The sequence below is a fragment of the Natator depressus genome, chromosome 10, assembly GCF_965152275.1.
Source record: "Natator depressus isolate rNatDep1 chromosome 10, rNatDep2.hap1, whole genome shotgun sequence".
NCBI lineage: Eukaryota > Metazoa > Chordata > Testudines > Cheloniidae > Natator > Natator depressus.
Genome location: NC_134243.1, coordinates 64653891 through 64680380, shown reverse-complemented (window position 1 = coordinate 64680380; position 26490 = coordinate 64653891). Strand labels below are relative to the sequence as shown.

Below are 26490 nucleotides of genomic sequence, written 5' to 3'. Positions count from 1 at the left end.
GTGTCTGATCCTTTGGGTTAGATAGAAGCATTTCTTTTATATGATGAAATAAGATTTTCAGAAATCTTCATCATATTTGTCTTGGGTACTTGGATGGAGGCCTGAGGCTGGGCTACTTCAAGGGAACTGTGTTGTTGGGCAACAAGTGAGGTAATAAAGAAGCTGTTTTATGCTGTCTTGGTAAATCTAAGTATTGAAAATATCCACTAGCTTTGGGGATTATCTGCCCATTCTTTGCAGTTCACCTTAATTAAGTAACCTCAGCTGGCCCCCACTGGGACCCCAGTCACACGGTTAAAAAAATTAATCGCGGTTAATTGCAGTTTTAATTGCACTATTAATAGAATACCAAGTGAAATTTATTAAATATTTTGGATGTTTTCTACATTTTCAAATATATTGATTTCAGTTACAACACAGAATACAAAGTGTACAGTGCTCACTTTATATTATTATTTTTTATTACAAATATTTGGTCTGCAAAAATGATAAACAAAAGAAATAGTATTTTTCAGTTCACCTCATACAAGTACTGTATCTCTTTATCATGAAAGTGCAACTTACAAATGTAGCTTTTTTTGTTACATAACTGCACTCAAAAACAAAACAATGTAAAACTTTAGAGCCTACAAGTCCACTCAGTCCTACTTCTTGTTCAGTCAATCACTAAGACAAGCAAGTTAGTTTACATTTACGGGAGATAATGCTGTCTGCTTCTTATTTACAATGTCACCTGAAAGTGAGAACAGGCGTTCACATGGCACTTCTGTAGCCAGCATTGCAAAGGATTTTCATGCCAGCTTTGCTAACCATTTGCGTACCCTTTCATGCTTCGGCCACCATTCCAGTGGACATGCTTCCATGCTGATGACACTCGAAAAAATAATGCATTAATTAAATTTGTGACTAAACTCCTTGGGGGAGAATTGTATGTCTCCTGCTCTGTTTTACCCACGTTCTGCCATATATTTCATGTTATAGCAGTCTCGGATGATGACCCAGCACATGTTCATTTTTAGAACACTTTCACTGCAGATTTGACAAAACGCACTCGACCCAAGATTTAATTATCAGAAGTGTCTTCCAAAATCTGAGCGGGACGAGATGTGGAGCATGCTTTCAGAAGTCTTAAAAGGGCAACACTCCGATGCAGAAACTACAGAACCTGAACCACCAAAAAAGAAAATCAACCTTCTGTTGGTGGCATCTGACTCTGATGAAAATGAACATGCATCGGGCCGCACTGCTTTAGATCTTTGTCTAGCAGAACCCATCATAAGCATGGATGCATGTCCTCTGGAATGGTTGTCGAAGCAGGCCTTGAAAGTTCTTAAAAACAAGAATGTCCTACAATCAAATCCAGTTCTACAGAGAAGATTCAGCACACATCTGTATGGTCACTTGGCTTCCCAGAACTAGAACTGAGACTAAACTTCAGCTTTGAAGCAATATGACTCTGATCTTAGTGAAACAATCTCCTCCTTTTAGAACTAAGATATAATTATGTGAGCCAAAATAAGAATTCCCAATAACTGGGAGAATTACAAAAGGTAGTAACTCTTAGGGCCGGGTAATGGGTAGCCAGACCTTGAGGTCGGAGCCAAGGTCAGAGTCACGGACCAGCAGTCAAGAGTCGGCTGGGTCAGATCAGGGAGATCAGAAGCAGGAGACAAACTTGAGAGCAGAACCATGAATCGGTAACCAGAGTCAGGCCAGGTTGGGATGCCAGGGAGTCAGAGGCGGGGACAAACCGGAAATCAGAATCACAAGTTGGATGCCAGAAGCCAATCCAGGTTGGGATGCCAGGAAATCAAGCTGGGGAGCAGGAAGCATAAGGCACACAGTCTAGAGCAGGGTGGATCTCAGTTGCATGGACAATTCCTGTTCCTGTGCTGTGTTTATATAGAAGCTGTGGACCTATCACGAACCCCAGCACTCTGCCAATCTGGTTCCAGGACTGGAATCTTCTGTCGCGGTTCAGCTTCTGCCCTAGCAACTGTTAACAGTTCACTAGATGGCAGATTGGAGCTTACTAGCTCCTAAGTGTCCTGTGGACCAGTGTTCAAGACCTGTGGTCCCTGACCACTTCTTAGTAGGGCTGTGTAGCTATTAAAAAAATTAAACAATAATAGAATACCATTTATTTAAATATTTTTAATAAATACATTTTCAAATATATTGATTTCAATTAAAATACAGAATACAAAGTGTACAGTGCTCGCTTATATTATTATTTTTTATTACAAATATTTGGTCTGTAAAAATGATAAACAAAAGAAATAGTAAAAACAACAAGGAGTCCTTGTGGCACCTTAGAGACTAACAAATTTACTTGGGCATAAGCTTTCGAGGGCTAGAACCCACTTCAAAATAGTATTTTTCAGTTCACCTCATACAAATACTGTAGCGCAATCTCTTTATCTTGAAAGTGCAATTTACAAATGTAGATTATTTTTGTTACAATGTTTTTTAAACGCAAGATTCTGACACAAAAAGAATGTATAAATCTATTTTAAACTGAATGTGTAAGGGTTCATGCAGCATGTACAGTACCTGTTTTTCTTCCCTAAACACCATCTATCTCTTCTGAAGATCATTGCAGGTCATACAATCTCTACTGGTCTGGACTCTGTCTACTAAACTCTCAAATTCAAGACTCATTCCATGAACAGGAGTGAAGGGGCCAAGTGTGACACCCCTTCGCCCCAACTCCTGTTCCAGGAGCATGTGTGATTTAGGCTATCTCTACAATGGTGCACATACTCAGTTACTGGACCGTGTTCATGTCTGCACATGCTCCCCGTACCCATACTGCGTGTCCATATATGATGTGCTGGACACAAGTATAACACTGTGTAAAAGCATATACCCATACCTCATGACCTCTTCTGTTACATGATATTAGTGCTGCCATTTCAGGAGCAGTATCCCAGGGTTCTGTGCATCACAGGAGACATTCTAGGAACTGCTTTGCTCTGTATTGTTGGCACAGTCCCCCACCTTCACACATTTGCAATGGCAGTTCCTGATCACATCTCCTCTCGTTTATTCCCTGCCAAACTGGGTGAAAGATATGGAGCAATGGGACTATGTTGATGTGGTTCTACTCCTTATTGCAGGACAAATAGTTATGCAGTGGAGTAGGTGACTGGATGGGATGCTGAATAGAATTTGGGCAGAACTTTGTGACATGTTGAAGACATCTGACCTTGAGGGTCAATGACCATTCGGTTCACATGGTACGGATATGGTGAATACCAGTATTACCATGGTATGTCTTTTGGTGGACTGTCGCTTCTGATGCAGGAGAACCAGCAAGGTGTGGTGGGATCACATCATTTTGGAAACCTGGGATGACCAACAGTGACTATGAATTTTGTCTCTAGCACGTGGATGTGAGGCCTGAGCTAATTGGCTGTGATAGAAATAGGATGTGTTACTTTAAAGTTTGAGAACCCAATGAAAGCGTAAAATGTAACAAAATCCTTTTTGACTTTCAGTTTGTGGGTTAAAGAAAATTCCTAATTAACCACTGGTGTTATACACACTCTCATTGAAGTCCAATCAAGGCTGATTTAAAAAAAATGTTTTTGCAATTTGAGTCAAACATTTCTCACAGTGGAAGAAGGTCTAGTACTTTGGTTCTGTTACTTGCTGTGGGCCTTAAATTCTTACTCTGGCTTTACAAGATTGGGCCCTATATAAATTGCTGCCAGATGTAAATAATAAAGTTACCTTATTCCGTTCACTAATACAAGACCCCATTCCTTGTATTGTCAACGTATTTTACATTTGGAATATTGCTTCTATTAAGATTTAATCATCCAAGAGACTGTTTTGCTTGCTGTAGACTTTGCTGCCTTAAAATGCTTTAAAAATAACTCTCTTGTGGGATTAATCTGAAAGATTGTGTGTCCTTCCTTTGCTGGCTTCATGGTCACTGAGGAAAGCAGTCAGCATGAGGATAGCCTTTTTAATTAGATGTAGTTTTGTTGTTATCTTGGTGTAAATTGTCCAAAGAGCAGATGAATAATTTGCATTCGTTTTCTTTATAATTTTTTAAATACAATTCTGACACATGAGGCCTGATTCTGTGAAGTGCGGAACACTCTGAAGCTTGCATATTATTTGCACACAAATTTTAATAACTGTTTGTTTTTTATGACTATTTGGCCCAAAATGTTTATCAAGTCAAGTAATATGATGGTTTACGTAAACATTCAGCTTCTATTTAGGACACTGGCAAAGCCATCTTCTAAAGTTGGTAGTGGGCTACGGATGGCTTCATACTACAGAAATTAAAGCTTTTCCTATCCTTAAATATAATAATCCTTGTAGCACAAGGGAAACTTGGACCCCTTGTAATTGGTGGTAAATCATTTATAAATGATGTCCAATCTCTGCTATCACACAGGCACAACTGTTTGTGCATTGGAATGGAAAAAGTGAAGTACTGAGGTATGAAACTGACAGTTCAGTAGAACTCCTGCCCCCAAAGTTTGGATGTTTAAATTTAGTTTCTGAGAACTCTGAGACTTTCCTCCCTCCATGTCATTTTCATGTACCATAGTTCTTCTCCCTCCCCGCCCATGTCCAAATCAGATATTTATTTTTTCCTTTTTTTTTTTTTTTTTTGGCAACTCCCCCATCTTTCTTCCTGTTCTTCTTTCCTGCTAGTTTTTTAAGATCCTAGTCCTGCATTATAATTCAATAATGTGGACTCCTGTGTCTATGTGGGATTCAGTTAAGGCCAATGCGATTACACATGGGCAAAGCATTCATATTAGCAGATTCCATTGGAGGATTGAAACCTAATTGATCACTGTGCTGATTGGGGGAAACAGGAACATGTTTTCAGTAGGGATGTCAATTAATTGGAGTTAACTCAAGCAATTAATGCAAAACAAATTAACTAGATTTAAAAAAAAGTCGTGATTAATCACCGTTTTAATCTCACTGTTAAACAATAATAGAATACCAATTTACATTTATTATAAATATTTTTGGATGTTTTCTCTATTTTCAAATATATTGATTTAAATTACAACACGGAATACAGAGTACATTGCTCACTTTATTATTTTTGATTACAAATATTTGCATTGTAAAAAACATAAAAGAAATAGTATTTTTCAATTCACCTCATAAAAGTACTGTAGTGCAAACTCTTTATCGTGAAAGTGCAATTTACAAATGTCAAATTAATTTTTTTATATAACTGCATTCAAAAACAAAACCATGTAAAACTTTAGAGCTTACAAGTCCCCTCAGTCCTACTTCTTGTTCAGCCAGTAGCTAAGACAAACAAGTTTATTTACATTTACGTGAGCTAATGCTGCCTGCTTCTTATTTACAATGTCGAGCAGGAATCATACAATTCTCCCCCAAGGAGTTCAGTCACAAATTTAATTAATGCATACTTTTTTTTAAAGAGAGTCCTCAGCATGGAAGCATATTCTCTAGAATGGTGGTTGAAGCATGAATAGGCATATGAATACCTGCATGTAAATACCTTGCAATGTTGGCTGCAACAGTGCCATGCGAACACCTGTTCTCACTTTCAGGTGATGTAAATAAGCAGGCGGCATTATCTCCGATAAATGTAAACAAACTTGTTTGTCTTAGCTATTGGCTGAACAAGAAGTAGGACTGAGTGGACTTGTAGGCTCTAAAGTTTTTGAAATTGTTTTGTTTTTGAGTGCAAGTTATGTAAAAAAAATCTACATTTGTAAGTTACTCTTTCTCGTTAAAGAGATTGCACTACAGTACTTGTACGAAGTGAATTGAAAAATACTATTTTTAATATTTTTTACGGTACAAATATTTGTAATAAAAATAATATACAGTGAGCACTGTACACTTTGTATTCTGTGTTGTAATTGAAATCAATATATTTGAAAATGTAGAAAAACATCCAAAATATTTATAATAAATTTAAATTGGTATTCTATTATTGTTTAATAGTGCAGTTAAAACTGTGATTAATTGTGACTATTTTGTAATCTCGTGATTAATTGCAATTCTTTTTTAATCGTTTGACAGCCCTAATTTTCAGTAAAGGTTTTTCACAGGTTTTTTTTAACCTTTTGTGTGTGTTTTATTGTTGATTTAAAATTCTGACAAACTGTACTGATCACCCTGCCCTAATTTAGATGATTCCCATTCTCATTTCCTCCATTCCTTTCCAACAGTGTGACAATACACAGTTCCCTAGAGAGATGGATGGAATGACATCACAAAAGTTTTTTTTTAATAGCATTGTATTATATTAGTTATTTTTGGAATTTAAAAAAACGTGGCTGTTTAAATAGATTTGTCTCAAAATAGCAAAAGCTGAATCCATTTGCAGGACTATCTGTCCGCAAAATTAATAAAACATTACACAAAGGGCTTCATTATATCTATAGATCATATTTAAATAAGGTTTGACTTGTATGGAACAGTATTTTACTGTGTCTAACTTGTCATTCACAAAACCTCATAATTCTCTACTTGCCATAGTAATAATCCCAGAATTCCATGCTTCCTCCCAATTTCCTGAACCTCTTCTCCTCTAATTTTCCAAGCTCCATTTGTGAGTGGAACACCAAAGTGAATTTGGTAAAATCCGTAAAGTGTTTAGGAGACTTTTGTTAATTTCATTTTGAAGCATGGTGCCTGGTAGTCTGCTTGCCTATGTATCCTACTGACCTTGCTGGAAAAACTAACCAACAAAAACCCATGTAACTGGTTTTAAAATTATGGGATATTTTGATGCTATGACTAAAAATATAATTGAATAGATTAAAAATATATAATAAAGAAAACATTGCTTTAGAGTTGACAGCTGCTGTCTGAGACAATTTGAAGTAAGTAGAGTATTGAACCCTAAAATAATTTGTTTATAATATGGAAAGCACTCTCTGCTTTCTGGTATAGGTGGTACCACTGGTAAGTTGGCTTTACCAGGGTTAATAGGTGTTGTAATTCCAGGAATTAAAATGCTTTCTAAAAATATATCATCACCTTGGCGCTGGTTTTAATGCCAGGAAAAGGGATAATTGCTCTCCTGTGTGTGTGTAGGTGGGGAAAGGGGGAGGATAATTCATTTGACTTATATCATTACTGTATTTGTTCCTGGCTTTTCTTCTTTTTGAGGCTGTTTTTGTTTAGCTATTTTTATTTCACTGAATTAATTACAAGATTGGTACCAGCATGTTTTTAATTTTAATGTTGTAAAAGCTTTTAAAGATAAACGCTTTCCTTTATAACTTGGTAGCATATTTTCCTCTCTCACACAGGTCTGTTTGGTTCCATGGAAGTCTTCTTTGAACATGATATACTGTACTCTTGATGAGAAACAAAAGGAGGGTCCCAAGGCGCGCTGATTGTGACACCGTGTCAGTGAACAGGTGTGGTAGAGAAAGCAGCCACAAAGCAGCGACAGCAGCTGCAAGAGGAGAAGCAGAAGTTGCGCTTTCTGCACATCTGTATACTATTTTGTTTTCAGTCCTCTGCTTTAAAGTCCCCCCCCTGCAATGCCTCACTCTTTTCTGTTGAAAGAATATGATTGTTTATCTAAGAGTCTCCTTCAGTGGTAAGTGGCCGAGTGTGTGACTTGTGACTTTTATCTCCTTTTATAAAAACATGTCCTCAATAGGTAAGATTTATTGAAGTTGTTTAGTGGTGAGAAACTAGGCTGTTCTTAAGTGTCAGAGGGGTAGTCGTGTTAGTCTGGATCTGTAAAAGTGGCAAAGAGTCCTGTGGCACCTTATAGACTAACAGACATATTGGAGCATAAGCTTCGTCGGTGAATACCCATTTTGTCGGACGCATCTGACGAAGTGGGTATTCACCCACGAAAGCTTATGCTCCAATACGTCTGTTAGTCTAGGCTGTTCTTGTGTTTTATTGCCATACTTTTGACTCTATGGTTACAATTTTGTCCTAAAAGCAGAATATTTGAGCTGGGTCTAGTTCCCCCCCGTGCCCAGGGCCAATAAAGCATTTTAAGGGGGAATGTAGATGGAAAAAGTATCAAATGGGGCAAGAGTAATATAATTTCTACCCCAAAGCCTTCCTGGTGTGATTTATAGTTACTATTTTGAGGTGGGATTGAGAATAAAACTGGTGAAATAGCTAGTGTCTCTTCTAATAAATGGGACATCCACAGACTTATTCCCAATGACAGGTAATGAGATACTATGAATGAATAAAACATGACAGGGTAAACATAGCTGTCATTATAACCTCAAATTTTGTGGTGGGTCATGTTGCTTTCTGTAGGGAAGCCATACCTCTTCTTGGTGTATTAATGAGCTATTTGTATCAGGCTCCCAGTTAGACTGATAGTGTTACAGGACAGGTCTGAATTTATTATCAATCCTTATCTCAGAACTTTACAAAAGTTCAAATCTTTTAAATTTCATATTGATAGTAACTGATATTACATTATGTGACTGTTACACTATAGCAACTGTAAGATAAAGACAAAGTGTAAAAGTGAGAGTTTAACTGCATTTAATATAAAAATGAGTTTTACATTAAATCCCTGTATTGTTAAAGCAACATCTGTGGCCATGTTGCCAGTTGTTCAGATAATGGCTTTGTTTCAACCCTCTAGTCAGTATAACGTTAGACGTTCTCTTCTTCATCTGTAATTACCTAGCATATGCTTTTATATTTGTACAGGATAGTATGTGTTATTTTAGAGAAGAGAAAGAGTCTAATCACTAGACTTGTAATGCCAGATTGTACAGCAGGCATTTTTCTTTTTTTACGGGAAATTGGATCTCCAGTTTATTTGGAGAATAGTAGAATAGGGCAAATGTATTGGCAATGGATTAAAAAAAATGTCAAATGCTCTTAGAGAACAGAAAGCTTAATAGTTAAACTATATTAGAAAACCTTTGCCCTGTTTGTGGAAAAAATTTGAATTTCAATTGGCACAATAGTTAAGAATGAAAGATTGTTTAGTGGCATCACAGCCTAAATGCAAAATAGGGAATATTTTTCAAGCATTTGACATTTGAGCAGTGAATAATGGCAATGGCATAATTTGACTATGGAACAAAAACCTGATCATGTAAGTGTTGCACTGACAAATCAGTCTCTTTTGTATGTCTTATCTATACATGTACAGTACTTTTGGAGAAATGAAGAAAAATAGCAGCTAGGAGACTAATTTACGTTGGACCACTGCATTTATTAAACAGGAGGTGGCGCAGGCTGCTTTGCTCTGGTTATTGATAATGTGTAATCACAGAGGCTTGAAAGAAAGGTTCTTACATTTTTCTGTTTTTTGTTTTTTTGTTTGTTTGTTTTAACTAAAGGCCACACAAATAAACTCTCTTAAAATGGCTACAGACTTGGACGGTATCTTCACATATCGTGAAATGGAATAATTTCTGTTCTGATGAGAACATGAATAGTCTATTGACATGCTTTGTGGCCACCATATATGAAATCTGAAATGATTTTACCTGAGAGTGGAGCACTTAGAATGGTTGAATGTGTTTGTCAAGACCCATTCAATAGTTCTTCTAATTTATTATTGAAAATATAAGTAATGTAGGCTTCACTTCTACAGCCAAATTCTTTTTGCCAGAAGACTTTATTTCTTCTTTTTCTTTAGGGTAGAACATCTGGCAGCAAGGAGATAAAAAGAAAACATGATTTTCTTGGGATATGATATCACAAAGCAGGAGAGCCAGAGCCAACTGTATTGTTTTGGTAAGTTGGGACAGTGACAGGGATGGAAGGATTACATCTTATATCTCCTAATCTTACATGTAAAGTCACTGTTCCTAACAGAAGGGTTCTTCAGTTTTCAGCAACCATTTAACAAAACTCTCTCTTGCTTTTGGAAACATTTCAGTATAAATTTTCTTTAACGGGTTCAGTGGTAGTCACTCTAATACATGACACTGGTCACTAATTTGATAATCATTTGTAGTAAATGTTTTGCATGCTTTCCTTCGTTCCTCAGTAATTCACCTACAAAAATATATATTTTTTCTTTAATATTTTTCTGAGCCAATTGACAAGCTGTTGAAAATACATGGGGTCAGAAGAAATAAAACCTTTAAATTCAGCACTATTGATTTGCCATCTTTTATAACTCAGCTAGGATGTCAAAATTATTTTAAAAACATGATGCCATAATTGTTTGTAATTAAAAAATGTCTAATTAAAACTTCAAAGGAAACATATTTTCTTCATCTAAATTGTGATTTATTTTTGTTACTAAACTATGTTTAATTTGCTACAAAATAGTGTTATGCTTTTGAGAATGCTACCTATTACATATATCCTGTCAGCACAATATTTAATTCATTTTCTGTGGTGTTAAATATTAATATCCACACTTAAAAATACAAATAGCTGTTTTATAGATTATTGTATCTGTGTTCTTTATATTGTAAAACACAGTATTTCCCAATCAGGATGGAAACTGTCATGTAGCAGGTGTGTTAATAGAGATATCTATATATCTCATGACATTATCAAGCAGTCTTTTCTGTGTCAGTCTATTTTTGATAAATATTTGGAGCTAAATTCATCCTTTTGTGCAATCCTACTGACTTCAGTGGAGTTACACCTGGGATTAACTTGTCCTTGTTTATTTCTAAAGTTGAATATTTCAGAGTAGAAAAACTTATCTAACTTGAAAAATCTTTAAATGAGTCTTTTGGAGTTGTAAATTTCAAAGTCTGTTTTAATATATTTTTAATGCTACTGTTCTGTATTACTAACTTTATTTTTAAACCAGATTATATTACTGCATGTTCTAGAGTGCAGATTATTTGCAAATATCCAAGGGCCAAATTCTCTGTTGAGCAAGCAATACTGTTCAATAAAAGTTTTTTTTAATTCAGTTTTAAGGATCACAGATTTTGTCCCTAAATATTTTAAATCCTTATCTATATCTGATTCAGTATTAGTTTACGAATTATTTGCTTTATGCTTGCACTGTCATTTACTGTCATATATAGAGGCATTCTCCAGCCTGATTACTTCCAGTGCGCTAAATCAATAAGAATACTTTTGTGAAATGTTCAGAATGATGTCATATATCAAAAAGCTAGATAGGAAAAATGGTTTCAGAGTAGCAGCCGTGTTAGTCTGTATTCGCAAAAAGAAAAGGAGTACTTGTGGCACCTTAGAGACTAACCGATGAAGTGAGCTGTAGCTCACAAAAGCTTATGCTCAAATAAATTGGTTAGTCTCTAAGGTGCCACAAATACTCCTTTTCTGATAGGACAAATGTTATACAAGTTAAACGAATGAAAAACAAGCACTTGCAGAGGAAAAGCTGTGTAAAGTTTTTGTTTTTTAATTGTCAGGACCTGAACTATATATGCTCTTTTTACCCCTTTTCTGTCCCAAGCAGCTAGTCAAAGTTTAGGGCCTTGTGTGGGTTCCAACTAGGAGGAGAAATTGAATATGGAATCTGTTACCTTTGGTGCAATCTTGTTTATTTACAAAGAATGTACAAATTCCTGTTTCCCTGAACACAGGATGAATCCAACAATAGGAAACAGTGTCCTTGGTTTCAATACCAAAAACTCTTTCAGTCAGCAATCCCAAAAGCTCTTGTTCTAAGCTTTTTTCAGGCTTGTGCTACGAGCTGCTTATTCGGGCCGTGTCAGTCTCTCTTTCTCTCACTTTTCCACTGACACACCCTCTTACCGTAAGGGTATATCTATCCTAGAGGCTAGGGGTCTGATTCCCAGCTCACCTGGATATACTGGTGCTAGCTCTCATCCGAGCCAGCATGCTAAAAATAGTACTGTAGCCATGGTAGCTTGGGCAGCAGCAGCTAGTAATCCCGAAGAAGTACCAACGGGGTGCAGGCACGTTTGCATTTGGGGTGCTGTTACTGCTCATGTTACTGTGGCTACACCATTTTTGTGTGGATTAGAGCTGGTTGGAACAGGTGGTGCCAGAACTATGGGGGTTGTTAGGCTTCCTGCTCCATGGCAAGGAGATTTCCAGCCCACACTGCTTAGGCTGGAGCTGGATCTCTGGGGGCTGGTAGGCTCCCAGCTCTGTGGCAGGCAGTCGTGCAAGTCCTGGCTAGAACCAAGTCTCTCTGGGCTGTTAGGCTCACAGCTCTGTGACAGGGACCCTGGCAGCCCCTGGAATCCCAGCTGGAGCCGAAGCTGCTATGCTCCCTGCTTGAGTCATGATTAAGACAAAAATTTGTCACAGAGGTTGCGGAAGTCATGGAATCCGTGACTTCCAAAGACCTCCGTGACATCAGCCTGCAGGCATCTGGGAGCTGCAGTGTACCCCTGCCACCTGAGGCGGTGATGGCATCTGAGTGCTGAGCTGCCACAGGTGGTGGGGGGACCCACACTGTCCCAGACCACTGTGGGTGGCAAGGGACCCTTGTAGCTCACCGCCACCGTGGGCGGCATGGGGTATCCTGGAGCTCTGGGCTGCTGCGGCGGAGGGGTTCCCTGCAGCTCCTTGTTGCTGTGGGCACTGGAGGGGCCTCTGAGTTGCTGCGGGCGGGGAGGGGTCCCGCAGCTCCCGGCTGCCATGGGCAGCGAGTCCCTTGCAGCTCCGAGATGCAGGGGCAGGGGGACCCTGGAGCTCTGAACCCCTATGGGTGATGGGGTGCCCCAGAGATTCCAGCTGGCCTGCAGCTGCCCAGTGGCTCCCCATTTTGTCATGGATATTTTTAGTAAAAGTCAAGGACAGGTCATGGCTTCTGTGAATTTTTCTTTATTGCCTGTGACCTGTCTGTGACTTTTACTAAAAATATCCATGACAAAAGCTTAGCCTTAGTCATGGCTCTTGAATTTTCCGGGTCCGTGCCATGAAATTTGGAATCTGGAAGTTCTAGTACCTATGTTTGTGGCTCTGGGGCAGCCCTAGTCTGTGGACTGCTCCAGGCTCAGGACCCCAAGGCTTCCAAACTCCTGTGCTGTAGTTTGCTCCTGTTCTTTTCCCAACCATTACAAGATTCAGGAGGTGGGCTTTATAATCTAGTTCTGCTATGTTTGGGACCTTCCACACTTGGCCCATTTGTAAATACTATGCATCCTTCTTGGAGATGCTGTTGGCTTAATGACAACTGCTAAAATACAAGCATTTTACATTTATATTTTGAAATAAGAGGAAGTTTCTGTTAAAATGGCGTGGGGAGACAAGTAGGTACAATGGCTAAATACTGCAGTTTTTACTCAGTCCTTATGCAGCCAGAACTCCCAGTGATATGGTGACATATTTTGGACCTATTACCTTTTTGATAATTTTGCATGGCTAATACAAGACATTTACATGTGGACATATTTCTGGCAAGTGCTAAATCAAAATGCAACCTGCAAATTCTGCAAGAAAGAAAACAGTAGCCTAAAGATGGCCGTCATTTAGGTAACAAATTTTAATATGACAAAACAGAAGTAATTCATATTTCACAGTGTACAAAAGCAAGGGAGGCAAAATAGGTGTTTTAAAAACAAGTGACTTAGGGATGACTGAAAAGCTTTCCAAGCAGTTTTCTTAGTAGAATGATTTGGAAAAGATGAAGGAGGGTGGGAATGTCTACTTTCCAATGCAAAAACTGAATGAAGAAAAAGAATTTCATTTAGCCTAAATTTGGGGAGTAAAGTATTAAATAAGGACAAGAGAATATAGAGAAAATTATTTTTGAGGGAGCATACTCTGCATCAGTCCACTTCAGATGACTAACAGCACCTCGCTTGAAGTTCTGACTTTGCATGAGGTATTAGGATTAATGAAGCTGATAAACTGATAGTCATTTTTGCGTTTTTCAGTTACCTTAATTTGAATGGTATGTAAAAGGACAATTCTTAAATTTTCATTTAACTGTCAGGAATATCAGCAGCACAATCTTAAATAATTTTGGTGAATTAAACTAAAGATGCAAGCCAGTTATGAAATAATGGAAATGGTAAAAAAAAAGATAAGAATAGTCCTAGAAAGTTTTCTTCCTGTTTAACGTTTAGCGGCTTAGCTTTGGCTTATGGTGCAGCCATGTCAATATATTATAACTTCTGTAATTTATGCTGAAACTAACGTCTCCCGAACCACAACCCTGGCCATATGTGCTCAAGTTTACATGACTGAGGGGAAAAGGGAGGGGAAATAGCAGAAGTTCATTAACCATATGTTTTATGTGACTTTTGGAGTGCATGAAAGAAAAGGCATGTGTTATGCCCAAATTACAACTCTGCACAAGCTGACACCTGTCCCCAAGATGTTGTGAAAAACTATGCTGGTAAAATTTATTGCACCAAAAAGAGAATAATTTAGGTGTACATGTATTCATATCCCATGCTGCATGCCAAATGCATAGGTACAAGATATGAAGTCACTTTAGAACAGTCAACATGCACCACACTGAGGACTTGCATGAGGGTCTGTAGCATCCTTGCCTTGTCCTCAGAAATGCAGGGACTTGGCACAGCGAATCCTAAATAATTAGTGGAAGTGTTGTGGCAGTGGTGGGTTTTCTTGCAATTTTGACACATTTGCCTCCTGCACTTTTCACATTTGTGCCTACTTCTTTCATATGTGGCAGAAGTTAATATCTAGATTGTTTAGCCACGTAACTTATGCATCATTGAATCTAGCAAGGTGTTGCAGGCCACCCTCCAATCGAGTAATTGTGCATTCCTCCTTCATGTTTGACTCTCTGAATTGCTGCCCTGCAGTTACACTGTGAAGATTGGGCTAAGCCAAATTTCTGCAATGTGGCAACCACTCTAGCCAGTCAGCAGCCATAGTTATTGGTAGGTCATAAGTATATAAGTTTAAAATGAGAGGAGCTAGAACGGATCCTTATGGGAATCATTTACAGAGACACCTAAGCTGGCTCACTTTGTCTCCACCTTGCAAGATGAAGCCCTGATTCCTTATAATTTCCATGATGAACTGTGCTATGGGCTTACAGGGAATAGTCTGCAACAATTTGGCTTTAAGCTCTGCATGCCAGACTATATCATATGTGGCTGACAGATCCATCAGAATGGTGCCAACTTTCTTGTCCTTCTTGAAGGCATCTCTGATGTCTTGTTGTAGACATATGACTTGACCTTGGGTACACCATCCTTATCCTAAAGCCAGCCCGAACAAAAGGGCAATTATGGTGCGATAACCTTGTTGATGTGCATCAGAATGTCTCTCCATAAGCTTGTATGTGGCAAAAGGAGAGCGATGGGATGGTAGCTCTTGGGATCTTTGAGTAGCTTTCTTGGCTTTGGAATGGCTATGACCTTTTCCCTGCACCAGATTTTTGGAATGCAGCTATCCTGGAGCCATCAGCTGAGGAACTGAAGCAGCCAGCAAACTAGTGCAAACTGAATCTATTATTTACACTTTCCCAACCTTTTCAAATATGTAAATTGCATTTTTCAGATCTTAATATCTCTTATGTTTTTGCAAAACATGGATGACTTCAGATATAAAAATAATACTGTTGTGATTGTGCAGCTGTTTCTTTTAGAACCATAACAATATTTCAGAAATGTAACAAGACTGGATTTCCTGGTTAATGCATTTAAGGACCTGAGATGTGTGTACATGGTTCTTATTGAAGTCAGTAGGAGCTAAGTACATGCATTAGAAGGCATCCTAATTTAAAAGGGTCCTAAATTTCATTCTGTAGGAGAAATATGATCCTACTTGAAAGGAAAACTTTTGGATCTGAAGAAAACTCATTAGACCTGAGTTTCCACTCAGTTGCACTATCTTTATGCCTGTATAAATCCATTCAGGTCAATGAAGTTTCTCTGGAGTAGATCTGGTGAAATAGTGAAGAAACAGGCCCATTATTTACTGAGAATGGCCATTTCCTTAGTGGGAAGTGAACCAAAGAGGCCTAGAGTGATTATACCTTTATCTAGGGATTTATCACTTTGCTGCTTAAGTAGCATAAGCAGTGTCATTGTTTTACAGAGCTGCCTGAAAATGGGGAGAAAAATACGTAGACTATTTGTAGTCATTTTCACCGTTGGTAATAAATGAAGCCAACAGAGAGCAATAATGAAGCTTAAAAGCAAAAATAAAGGAGTAGCATAAAAGACAAAGACCTATACAAAAACTGGCAACATGCAAATAAGTGTGATATCAATTTTTAATGTGTGCTGACAAAGAGAAACCAAACAGATGAAAGTAGTGACTATGCCTTAAAGGACTGAATAACCGACACCAAACTAGCAATGCCTTGGAGAAGAGTCAAAATAAAATTGGATAGTTATATAATAGTGGATACAGTTCACACAATGCAGAGTGGAACCTAGAAGAACTCAGCTGATGCAGTAGTTAAGAGCTGAGTATTGTGGCTCAGCAAAATCTGTGCAAAACCCTTAAAGGATAGTTCCTATATTTCTTTCCTTCCACCATCTACCTTTTTTCTAACCTTCATTCTTTCCCATTTCTTTCTCTTTACTTAGGCTGCCTTTTAAACTCTCCACAGTGGTCAGGATTCCTGTATTTTACCACCGTTAAGGCACAGCGGGAATTTTTTTTTGTTTTGAGCTGCTTTCACTTCTTTCAGTTCCCATTTTTTGTTTTTGTTTTTAATTTTCTCCCTCCTTTCTTTGTCCTTCAAAACTTTTAGTGTCTTGCCTTTTCCTTTTCATACTCAGCATTTTTCATGTGGGACAAACCTGGTAGAGTTGACTGGATGATGACAATTCCATTTGGTGGCAACTTTTGAGGTTTTGAAATTTTTTTTCGTTCCAGTATAGAATGCAAACAAAACCATGCACATGTCTGTCTAGCGCCTGATGATAAGAGAGTGGAATATGGGAGACCAGACTCATGTCCCCGTTTTGCCTGATTCAGAGTAGAGATTTTCATCCCACATCACTCCAAATCAGGCAGATCAGGACTTGAACCCAGTTGTAGAGTGTCTGTCTCTTTCTCCTCTCCGTCAACCCTCCCTTCCCCAAAACACATTCGTGCTGAAAGTTTAAAGGAAACCAGCACATCTCCACTAAATTCTTTGCCTTTGATGAAATACCATATTTTGACAAAATGATATTTCTGACCAACGCTAAAACCATGCTCAGACTTGGGCTGTAGAAGTTTTAATTTTCTCATCCATGGTTTTGTTTTGGGCCTATTTCCATCTTTTTGAGAATATATTTGTTAAAAGAGCAGTAGTCATCGCAGGTCTTACTGTCTCTGTTGTGCTGTGCGCTAACAAAGCATGGTACCTCCACTACTACTTAAGTGCTCTTTCTATACTGCTTGCCAGAGGAACAGTGTTAGATGCTGCAAAGAGCATGGGCTATGCTTGGAACAAACTTATTTCTGAATGATCATCTGAGTAGACAGTAAAATATTTTCTTCTGTCTTAATAAAAATGCAAATATTCTGTGTATGTTGGGGTTGGGGGAGACATCTTTTTAAATTTTGAATTTGATCTGTGGTAAATAGACTTCTTTGCAGATCTGCTGAAATACCTAGAATATTTCCAATGAACAGAGCTATAAATAGGAGTGGCTCTGCAGATGAGGAAATTTTAGTATTATCATAGCAACAGCACATTAACTAGCTGTTGTTCTATAGTCTTCTGCTACTTTTTTTTTTTTAAATAAATCTCCAGCTATATATCGGCCAAATTCTCTCTTCGGATGTTTACATGTTGTTCTTATTGAAGCCAGTGAGTGCTGCACATTCCAGAACAGAATCGGGACCAAAATAATTTGTGTGATTTTTCTTCAATTTATATTTACCAAATTATTAATATGTAACTAGTTGTAGAAAAGGCAAAACTATATTAATTCAATAGTTATTAATATGAACAATAAATAACTAAATACCATAAGAATTAATTTGATACTTTTACCTTATTAAACATACAACAGCAGTGCAAGATACTATCATTTGTTAAGTGCTCTAAAGATATGTATTTTATTTACTCATGTAGGCTGGCAGTTGGGACCCTGTGAAAAGTAACCAAATGTGATGATGATTTGTAGAAAGAAGAAATTACTAGGTAAGTGATCTGTTTTGTGTGTGTGTATAGGAGATTATGTATGTGTTGTGACAAAGTTCCTGCTCTACCTTGGTGGGTCTTGCGCTTATTGGCGGATTTGCTCGCCTTGGAGCTTCACGGCAGCCCTCAGCTTGGCTGTTTTTCTGAATTCACAGTCCAGGTCGACTCCTCCTGTGTCTGACCAGGAGTTGGGAGGATTTGGGGGGAACCCGGGCCCGCCCTCTACTCCGGGTTCCAGCCCAGGGCCCTGTGGAATGCAGCTGTCTAGAGTGCCTCCTGGAACAGCTGTGCGACAGCTACAGCTCCCTGGGCTACTTCCCCATGGCTTCCTCCCAACACCTTCTTTATCCTCACCATAGGACCTTCCTCCTGGTGTCTGATAATGCTTGTACACCTCAGTCTTCTAACAGTCTGCGTTCTCACTCTCAGCTCCTAGTGCCTCTTGCTCCCAGCTCCTCACACGCACACCACAAACTGAAGTGAGCTCCTTTTTAAAACCCAGGTGCCCTGAGTAGACTGCCTTAATTGATTCTAGCAGCTTCTTGATTGGCTGCAGGTGTTCTAATCAGCCTGTCTTAATTGTCTCCAGAAGGTTCCTGTTTGTTCTGGAAACTTCCCTGTTCCTTACCCAGGGAAAAGGGACCTACTTAGCCTGGGGCTAATCTATCTGCCTTCTATTACGCTCCTGTAGCCATCTGGCCTGGGCTTCTCTTACTTTTTGCCCCTGCTTCAGCTTCCCCCCCACCCCACTGGGCCAGATGGTTTTTCTTCTTTTTGTTCTTTTTGCTGTTTTTCTGCTGCCATTTGAGCGCTGGTCGGCTGCCAGCTAGCTGCCAGCCCCCCCACGCCTGCCCTTGGACGCTGCTACTGCTCCGGCTGAAACCCCCGGGGGGGGGGACTGCTGACCCGCTCCCCGGAGGAGGGGAGTGGAAGCCCCCAGACCCAACCGTTTTGCTGTTTGTTTCTGGACCTGTACCGGGCCGAGAAGAATCTTCTTATCTACTTGACATTCTGGGCCTGCTGAAAGCCTCACTACAAAGCCGGAAGAGAAGATAGCCGACAGAAAAATCACCCAGGGAAGCTACGAAACATCGTGGAGGGGGCCGTAAGACTGAGTAACTTTTGAACTGTACTCTCATGTGGGGGGAGGTTTGACTGTGTCTTGACTGCGTTTGTAGGGGCACAGGGGTGTGTCACGGAGCTGCCCCCCCAATCCATTGGTGCCCCCCCCAACACTACTACAACCGTCACGGCCCCCCTGCCGTCCGTCCCTGCTGGCAACTTGCCATCTGCCTCTGGATTCAGCTGCTCGCCCTGATTCCACTGTCCGGACCAGAAACAACAGCCGACCAAATGAGACTCTTTGGACAAACGCGTGTGGGTTCACGTCCCTCCCCCCACCTCCACCCCCCGGACTGTCCACCCCACAGTTTGCCCCTACTACCTGACCCCAACTCCTGTTTCCTCCCCCTGTCCAGTCCGATCCATTTGCTGCCCCCCCCGCCTGCAGCCAAACAGGGAGAAGTGGTTAATCTGCTTTCCCCTCCCCCCTCCTCCTTCTGGTGTCTCCCCATCTCTCCCTGCTCACGATGGCGGGGAATGAGAGGGGTGAGGCCCCTCTAACAACCTCAGCTGCCCCTCCCCCACCTACCCCCCTGCCCAACCCCTAAGCCTCTCCTCCCACCACTGCTACCAAAACACCTGCCACCACCCCCACTGGGGCATCGGCAGCAGGAGGCACCAGGGCGATTACCGCCGCTGCCACACCCACCGCCCCCCCAGATTCTAGGAGAGCCCCCCCAGTTGGCCGGAAAGGCCAGGGTGTGAAGAAGGGAAAGGGCCCCGCTACAACCACCAGGCCCTCCATGGCAGGGGCTGCCCCCACTGCTGTGGCCTCATCATCGACCATGGCGTCCCTCCCCACTGTTCCCTCCACCAGCTCTGCGAGCGTCCCTCCCCCGGCCCCCAGGGTGTATGCCCGGGCGGCGGCAGCGCCCCTGCCTGCCGCCTTGTCATCTCGCCCACCCACCGCCTCCGCTACCATCAGTAGCGGCCGGGGCCCCTTTCCCACCATGACCAGGAAACACGGTGTCCGTTGCCTCCTGGTGCCCGCCTCGCCCCACGTGGAGACATACGTGCAGGCGTTGGCTAGGGTGGTAGGACCCACGACTATTGTGGCGGCCTCCAAAATGTACGGGAAGGTCGTCCTTTTCTTAGCATTGGAGGCTGCCGCCCAAAAGGTGGTGCAGAAGGGCCTGGCTGTGCGGGGGGTGTTCGTCCCCCTGGAGCCGCTAGAGGACCTGGGTGTCTGCCTAGTCCTGACCTCCGTCCCTCCTTTTCTACCCAATGCCACCCTGTTACCCACTCTCTCCACCCTGGGGAAACCCATCTCTGTCATCAGCCCTCTCCCGTTGGGCTGCAAGGACCCCACCCTCTGTCATGTCCTCTCCTTCTGCCGGCAAGTGCAGCTTCTACTGCCGCCGGCGGCACGTTACGGAGAGGCGCTCGAGGGGTCCTTCCTCGTCCCCTACCAGGGAGCCCGCTATCGGGTCTTTTACTCCACGGGAGAGGCCCGGTGCTACCTCTGCCGATCAGCGGGGCATGTCCGAAGAGACTGCCCCTTGGCCCAGCGGGGAGGGGCACCCGAGACCCCCAAGACCCGGCAGGACATCGGCTCCATCGTTGCCAACGCCCCTGGCCGCCCAGCACCTGAAACCACCTCTCCTCCTGCTCGATCCACCGCTACTTCCGCCCGGGCCCAAGGGACACCTCCCCTACAACGCCCAGACGAGCGAGGGAGCCCCGCCCTCGCTGCTAACAATCCAGCAGAGCCCATGGAGGAGGGTGCAGCAAAGATAATACCGGGCATAGGAGAGGGCCCGCCCCAAGGGGAACCCCCCCTCCCCCATGCTGCCTCACCGTTACCCCCCGAGCCCCTGAACCATCACCTTTGCCCTCCGACACGACCCCTGCTAACCAGCTCCCAGATGATGCTATGGAGGGCTGGACCCTAGTCCAGGGGAAGTGAGGCAAGGGGAAGGCTCGAGCTCCGCTTTACCCATCCGATGCGGAGGCCCCCCGGAAGACCAGGAAGGAGGGCACTGACACCGAGCCTTCCGCTCTGCCCACGAGTGAGATCCATCCGCCGGTGTCAGGTGGGGAAGACACGATAGAACTGGAAGGTAGGGTCTCCCCTCCGAGACCCCTGGGGAAGCCCCTTCTGCCCGGACATCACCCGAAACCACCGCGAACCCCGAGGCTACCGTCGAGGCGGGTGCCAGAGGGGAGATCCCCAGGGTGGCGGAAGGCGACCTCTCCTCCATGTATGAGGAGATCGAGGCCCTAGGTTTGACCCCAGTCACCCAGGGAGACTTCTGCCGGCTGGCCTCGATCTGGGCAACCTCACTCCAGTCCCCCTTTCCCCATGCTCCCTCCCCCTAACTGCCTTCCCGGGCGGGGATCCTACAGAAGGTAGTCCACCACCTGATGCTGTGGCTGCCAAATCCACCACAGAGCCTGCGCCTGGCATCACTGGGAGCCCCCTCCCCACCCCCTTAACCCACGAATCTGTTCGGGAGGTGCCACCTCTCAGCTGCTTGCCTCCCGAAGCCCAGAGCCTCGCCTTTGCCCCTGCCCCCACCCCTGTCCCTGCCCAATCCACCACCTCCTGCAATGCTATTGCTGCCCCTGGGGTTATTTCTTTCCTGTTTTTTGCGGATCCCCCCCAAGGAGCAGTCTTTGCATTTTCCTGCCGTGATCCATTAGGAGCTGCAGTTTTCCCTCCGCCATCCCCTTCTATCCCAAGGCTTGAGACGGAGCTAATAACTTTGGCCTGTCAGACGCCCCGTCGGTGGTCCGCACCCTGTTTGCCCGCCTCAGCGGACCACAAGGCTGCACCAAGAGCCCCACCAGGGAATAACCGAGAAATCGCAACCCCACCCTTCCATGAGCTGCGAAAAGCGTTGCGGGAGTTTTTAGAAGATGCCCGTGGCTCCCGCAACAAGGTACAGCTAGCTCTCCAGCAATGGGGGGACTTTGACCAAATCCTCCAAGCCACAAGGGCCCTTATAAGAGAGGGCAGAGGGACAGGAAGGCAAGGTGCTGCGGTCTACGGGCGGGTCCGCAGCTTCCATGATAAATTACTCACTTACGGGACGGGTCACGGATTGTTGTGCAACCCGCTGGGGGCCGCGAACACCCCTGCCAACAAGGAACCCCCACCCCCCCAGCCCTCCACATGACGCCTCTCATTATCACAACCTTGAACACCAGGGGCTGTAGGATGGCTCTCCGCAGGTCCCAGGTGCTCTCTTTCCTTCAGGAGGGGGGGTACTCTGTGGTTTTCCTGCAGGAGACCCATACAGATCCGACCGCCGAGGACAGCTGGCGGCTGGAGTGGGGGGACGGGGTCTACTTTAGCCATTTCACAGTTCGACAGGCTGGAGTGGCGACCCTGTTCTCTCCTGACCTACGGCCCGAGGTGCTAGGGGTCACTGAGGCCGTGCTGGGCCACCTGCAGCATCTCCGGGTCCGTATGGAGGGGCTCGTGATCAACCTCATTAACATCTATGCCCCAACAATGAGCCCAGAGTGGCCGCAATTCTATCAGCGGGTTTCCGACTTCCTCAGCACCCTAGATTCTCACAAGTGCCTGGTCCTGGGAGGGGACTTTAACACCACCCTTGAGGAGCAGGACTGCTCAGGGGCCGAGCTGAGCCTGGCCGCCGCGAACATTTTCCGAGAAGTAGTCGAACATCACTCCCTAGTGGGCGTCTGGCGTGACCACCACCCGGATGACACTTCCACGTTTACCTTTGTCCGGGTGGAGGCCCATAGGTCACACCACTCTCGGTTGGACTGTATTTATTTATCCCGTTTCCATCTTTCACGAGCCCACTCCTCCAACATTCGGCCGGCCCCATTTTCCGACCATCATTTAGCCACCATAACAGCCTCCCTCCGTGCAGAGAGGCCGGGGTCGGCCTATTGGCATTTTAACAACAGCCTGTTGGAGGATGAGGGCTTCGTGACGTCCTTCCGGGAGTTCTGGCTGGCCTGGCGAGAGCAGCGGCGTGCCTTTCCCTCGGCGCGGCAATGGTGGGATCTAGGGAAGGTGAGCGCCAAGCTCTTCTGCCGTGACTACACCCGGGGCACCAGCTGACGGAGAAATGCGCGATAGAGCAGTTGGAAAGGGAGGTCTTAGAGATGGAGGGGCGTCTGGCCGCCAGCCCCGAGGACCCGTTCCTCTGCGGAGCTTGCCAGGAGAAGCGGGAGGAGCTCCGGGCCCTCGAGGACCATCAGGCCCGAGGTGCCTTTGTTCGATCCCGCATCCGCCTCCTTCTGGAGATGGATCGTGGCTCCCGTTTCTTCTATGCCCTAGAGAAAACGAGGGGGGCCAAGAAACACGTCACCTGCCTTCTAGCAGAAGACGGCACCCCCCTCACGGATCCGGTGGAGATGTGTGGGAGGGCCCGTGACTTCTACACAAGCCTTTTCTCCCCGGATCCGACCGATCCTGGCGCTTGCAGGGTGCTGTGGGAGGAACTCCCTCCGGTCAGCGTGGGCGACCGAGACCGACTAGAGCTGCCTCTCACCCTGGCCGAGTTCTCGGAAGCCCTCCGTCGCATGCCCACCAATAAATCTCCGGGCATAGACGGGCTGACCGTGGAGTTCTACCACGCGTTCTGGGACATCCTTGGCCCAGACCTAGCCACTGTCTGGGCTGAGTCCTTGCAGGGCGGGGTCCTCCCTCTTTTGTGCAGGCGAGTGGTGCTCGTCTTGTTGCCGAAGAAGGGGGACCTCCGCGATTTACGAAATTGGCGTCCCGTCTCGCTCCTTAGCACGGACTACAAAATCGTAGCGAAAGCAATCTCGTTGTGGCTAGGGTCCGTGATAGCGGACGTGATCCACCCAGACCAGACCTACATTGTCCCGGGCCGCAGCATTTTTGACAACCTATTTCTAGTCCGAGACCTTTTGGAACTCGGGCATAGAGACGGTCTGTCGTTCGCTCTCCTGTCTCTCAATCAGGAGAAGGCGTTCGATAGAGTGGACTATGGGTACCTCCTGGGCACTCTGCAGGCGTTTGGATTTGGACCTCAGTTTGTGAGTTTTCTCCAGGTGCTGTACGCTTCCGTGGAGTGTCTGGTTAGGCTCAACTGGACCCTGACCGAACCGGTCAGCTTCGGGCGAGGAGAACGGCAGGGGTGCCCCCTCTCGGGCCAGCTGTACGCTCTGGCAATCGAGCCCTTCCTCTGTCTCCTCCGAAGGAGGTTGACAGGGTTGGTGCTGCGGGAGCTGGAGCTGCGGCTGGTCCTGTCGGCGTACGCCGATGACGTGCTCCTCATGGTCCAGGACCCGGGCGACTTGGCGCGGGTGAAGGCTTGCCAGGCCATCTATTCGGCAGCCTCCTCCGCCCGAGTCAACTGGGTCAAGAGCTCTGGCTTGGCGGTAGGAGACTGGCGGCAGGTGATCTCCCTCCCACCCATGCTTCAAACCATCCGGTGGAGCACGGGTCCGCTGCTCTACCTTGGCGTTTAACTTTCTGCCACGCACCTTTCTCCGCCGGAGAACTGGCAAAATTTAGAAGGCGGGGTGATAGAGCGGCTCCGGAAATGGACGAGGCTACTCCGATGTCTCTCCCTCCGAGGGAGAGCGCTGGTGCTTAACAAACTAGTCCTGTCCACGCTCTGGTACCGGCTCAACACCCTGGTCCCAGCCCCGGGTTTCCTGACCAACCTCCGGACATCGATTCTAGATTTCTTTTGGTCAGGAATGCACTGGGCCCCTGTTGGGGTTCTTCATCTACCCCTGAAGGAAGGAGGACAGGGCCTGAAGTGTCTGCACACCCAGGTCCGTGTCTTCCGCCTCCAGGCCCTGCAGAGGCTCCTCTATAGTACAGGTAGTTCGACGTGGAGCATACTGGCGCATGCCTTCCTGCGCCGCTTCCAAGGGCTCTGATACGACCGGCAGCTCTTTTATCTTTGTCCGAGAGGTTTTCCGCGAGACCTCTCGGGGCTGCCGGTCTTCTACCAGGACCACCTCCGGACCTGGAAATTGTTTTCAACAACCAGGTCTGCGGCGGCCACCGTGGGAGCGGATCTCCTTGCGGAGCCCCTGCTACACAACCCCCAGCTCCGTGTGCAGGTGGCGGAGTCCCGCTCGGTGCGCCAGAGTTTGGTCCTGGCGGAAGTCATGAGAGTCGGAGACTTCCTGGACTACGACCAGGGAGACTGGCTGGATCCCCTGACGCTCGCTCGGCGCATGGGGCTCTCCAGACCTCGTACCCCCCGGTGCGTACTTCAGGAGGTGAAGGCCGCTTTGACGCCCGCTGCTCGGGCTTATCTCAACCGAGCCCTACGCGAGGGCGCACCCCGCCCACGCTCTACCCCAGGCCCCCCGGACCTTTTAATTGGGCCCCTACCCCGTAGATCCCAACAAACCCCTCACCCTTTCACTGCGAGCCGGCTGCACGAGTTGCAGCCAGTCAGCTTTCAAACCGCGCCAAGGAAACATCTATACACACTGACACTTCACACCCTTCACGCCCTCACCCTGGTGTCCCGCCCCGATACAAAGTGGCGGGACCTCCTGCCACCTTTGGAGGGTGAGCAGCCCCGGTGGGCCAGCCTGTATTCCACCTTGGTTCAGAGGCCCGTCGGGGACATTAGTTGGCGGCTCCTTCACGGAACTGTGAGCACGGGCGTGTTTTTGATGCGGTTCACCCCCATCCCGGATACTTGCCCTTTTTGCAACGTGAGGGAAACCCTGGCACACGTATATTTAGAGTGTGCCAGGCGGCAGCCCCTTTTCCGGCTCCTTACAAGTATTTTATTATGCTTTTGGCTGCACTTTTCCCCTCACCTTTTTATTTACACACTCCCCCTCCATGGCCCCACAAAGTCACAGGATCTCCTGGTTAACCTCCTCCTAGCCCTAGCTAAAACAACCATCTATAAAACCAGAGAGAGGAGGTTGGCCAATGAAGCGTCCTGCGACTGTAGGGCCATTTTCCGATCCTCAGTACATTCACGTATCCGGACGGAGTTCCTCTGGGCGGCATCCACCGACTCCCTTGACGCCTTCAAGGAGCGGTGGGCGCTGTCCGAGGTTCTCTGCTCGGTGACCCCTTCCGGTTCCCTCCGTCTGACCCTTTGATTGAGGGGAAGAGCGAGAGACCCCTGCCCCAGCCATTGCCGCTGTGGATACCATCATCACCATCACCTAGGAAGGGTCCTATCACATGTGGGTGTACATCCCCCTGCCCCCCCAAACTGCCCACCCCATAGCCGTGCCCATCTTGTTGGGCACTCTCAGGAGAGGAATAATCGGTGACACTGGGCGTGGCACTAGGTAACTCGAGGGGGTGGAAGACCACGAGTGTCGAGGAAGCCCCCCCGCTCTGGGCCCAGGCTAGCCTGAACACTTCTCCCTCCTGAAGGCTGCTGTGTTATACCTTGCGTTTGCTTTTGTTTTGTTGCATAGTTTTGTTTTTTCCTTTTTGGTGATTCTTTGTAAGTGTTATGCAAATA

The 26490-nt window shown here is 45.0% G+C and overlaps 1 protein-coding gene across 1 annotated transcript in view; it reads left to right on the top strand.

The window, feature by feature from the left end:
- Positions 1 to 3219: 3219 nt before the first annotated feature.
- Positions 3220 to 26490, top strand: part of ATP8B4 (ATPase phospholipid transporting 8B4 (putative)) — a 174110-nt gene continuing 150839 nt past the window's right edge. Inside the window, 1 exon segment of the mRNA XM_074964516.1 lies at positions 3220 to 3319. Within this exon segment, the coding sequence (XP_074820617.1) occupies positions 3220 to 3319 (100 nt within the window).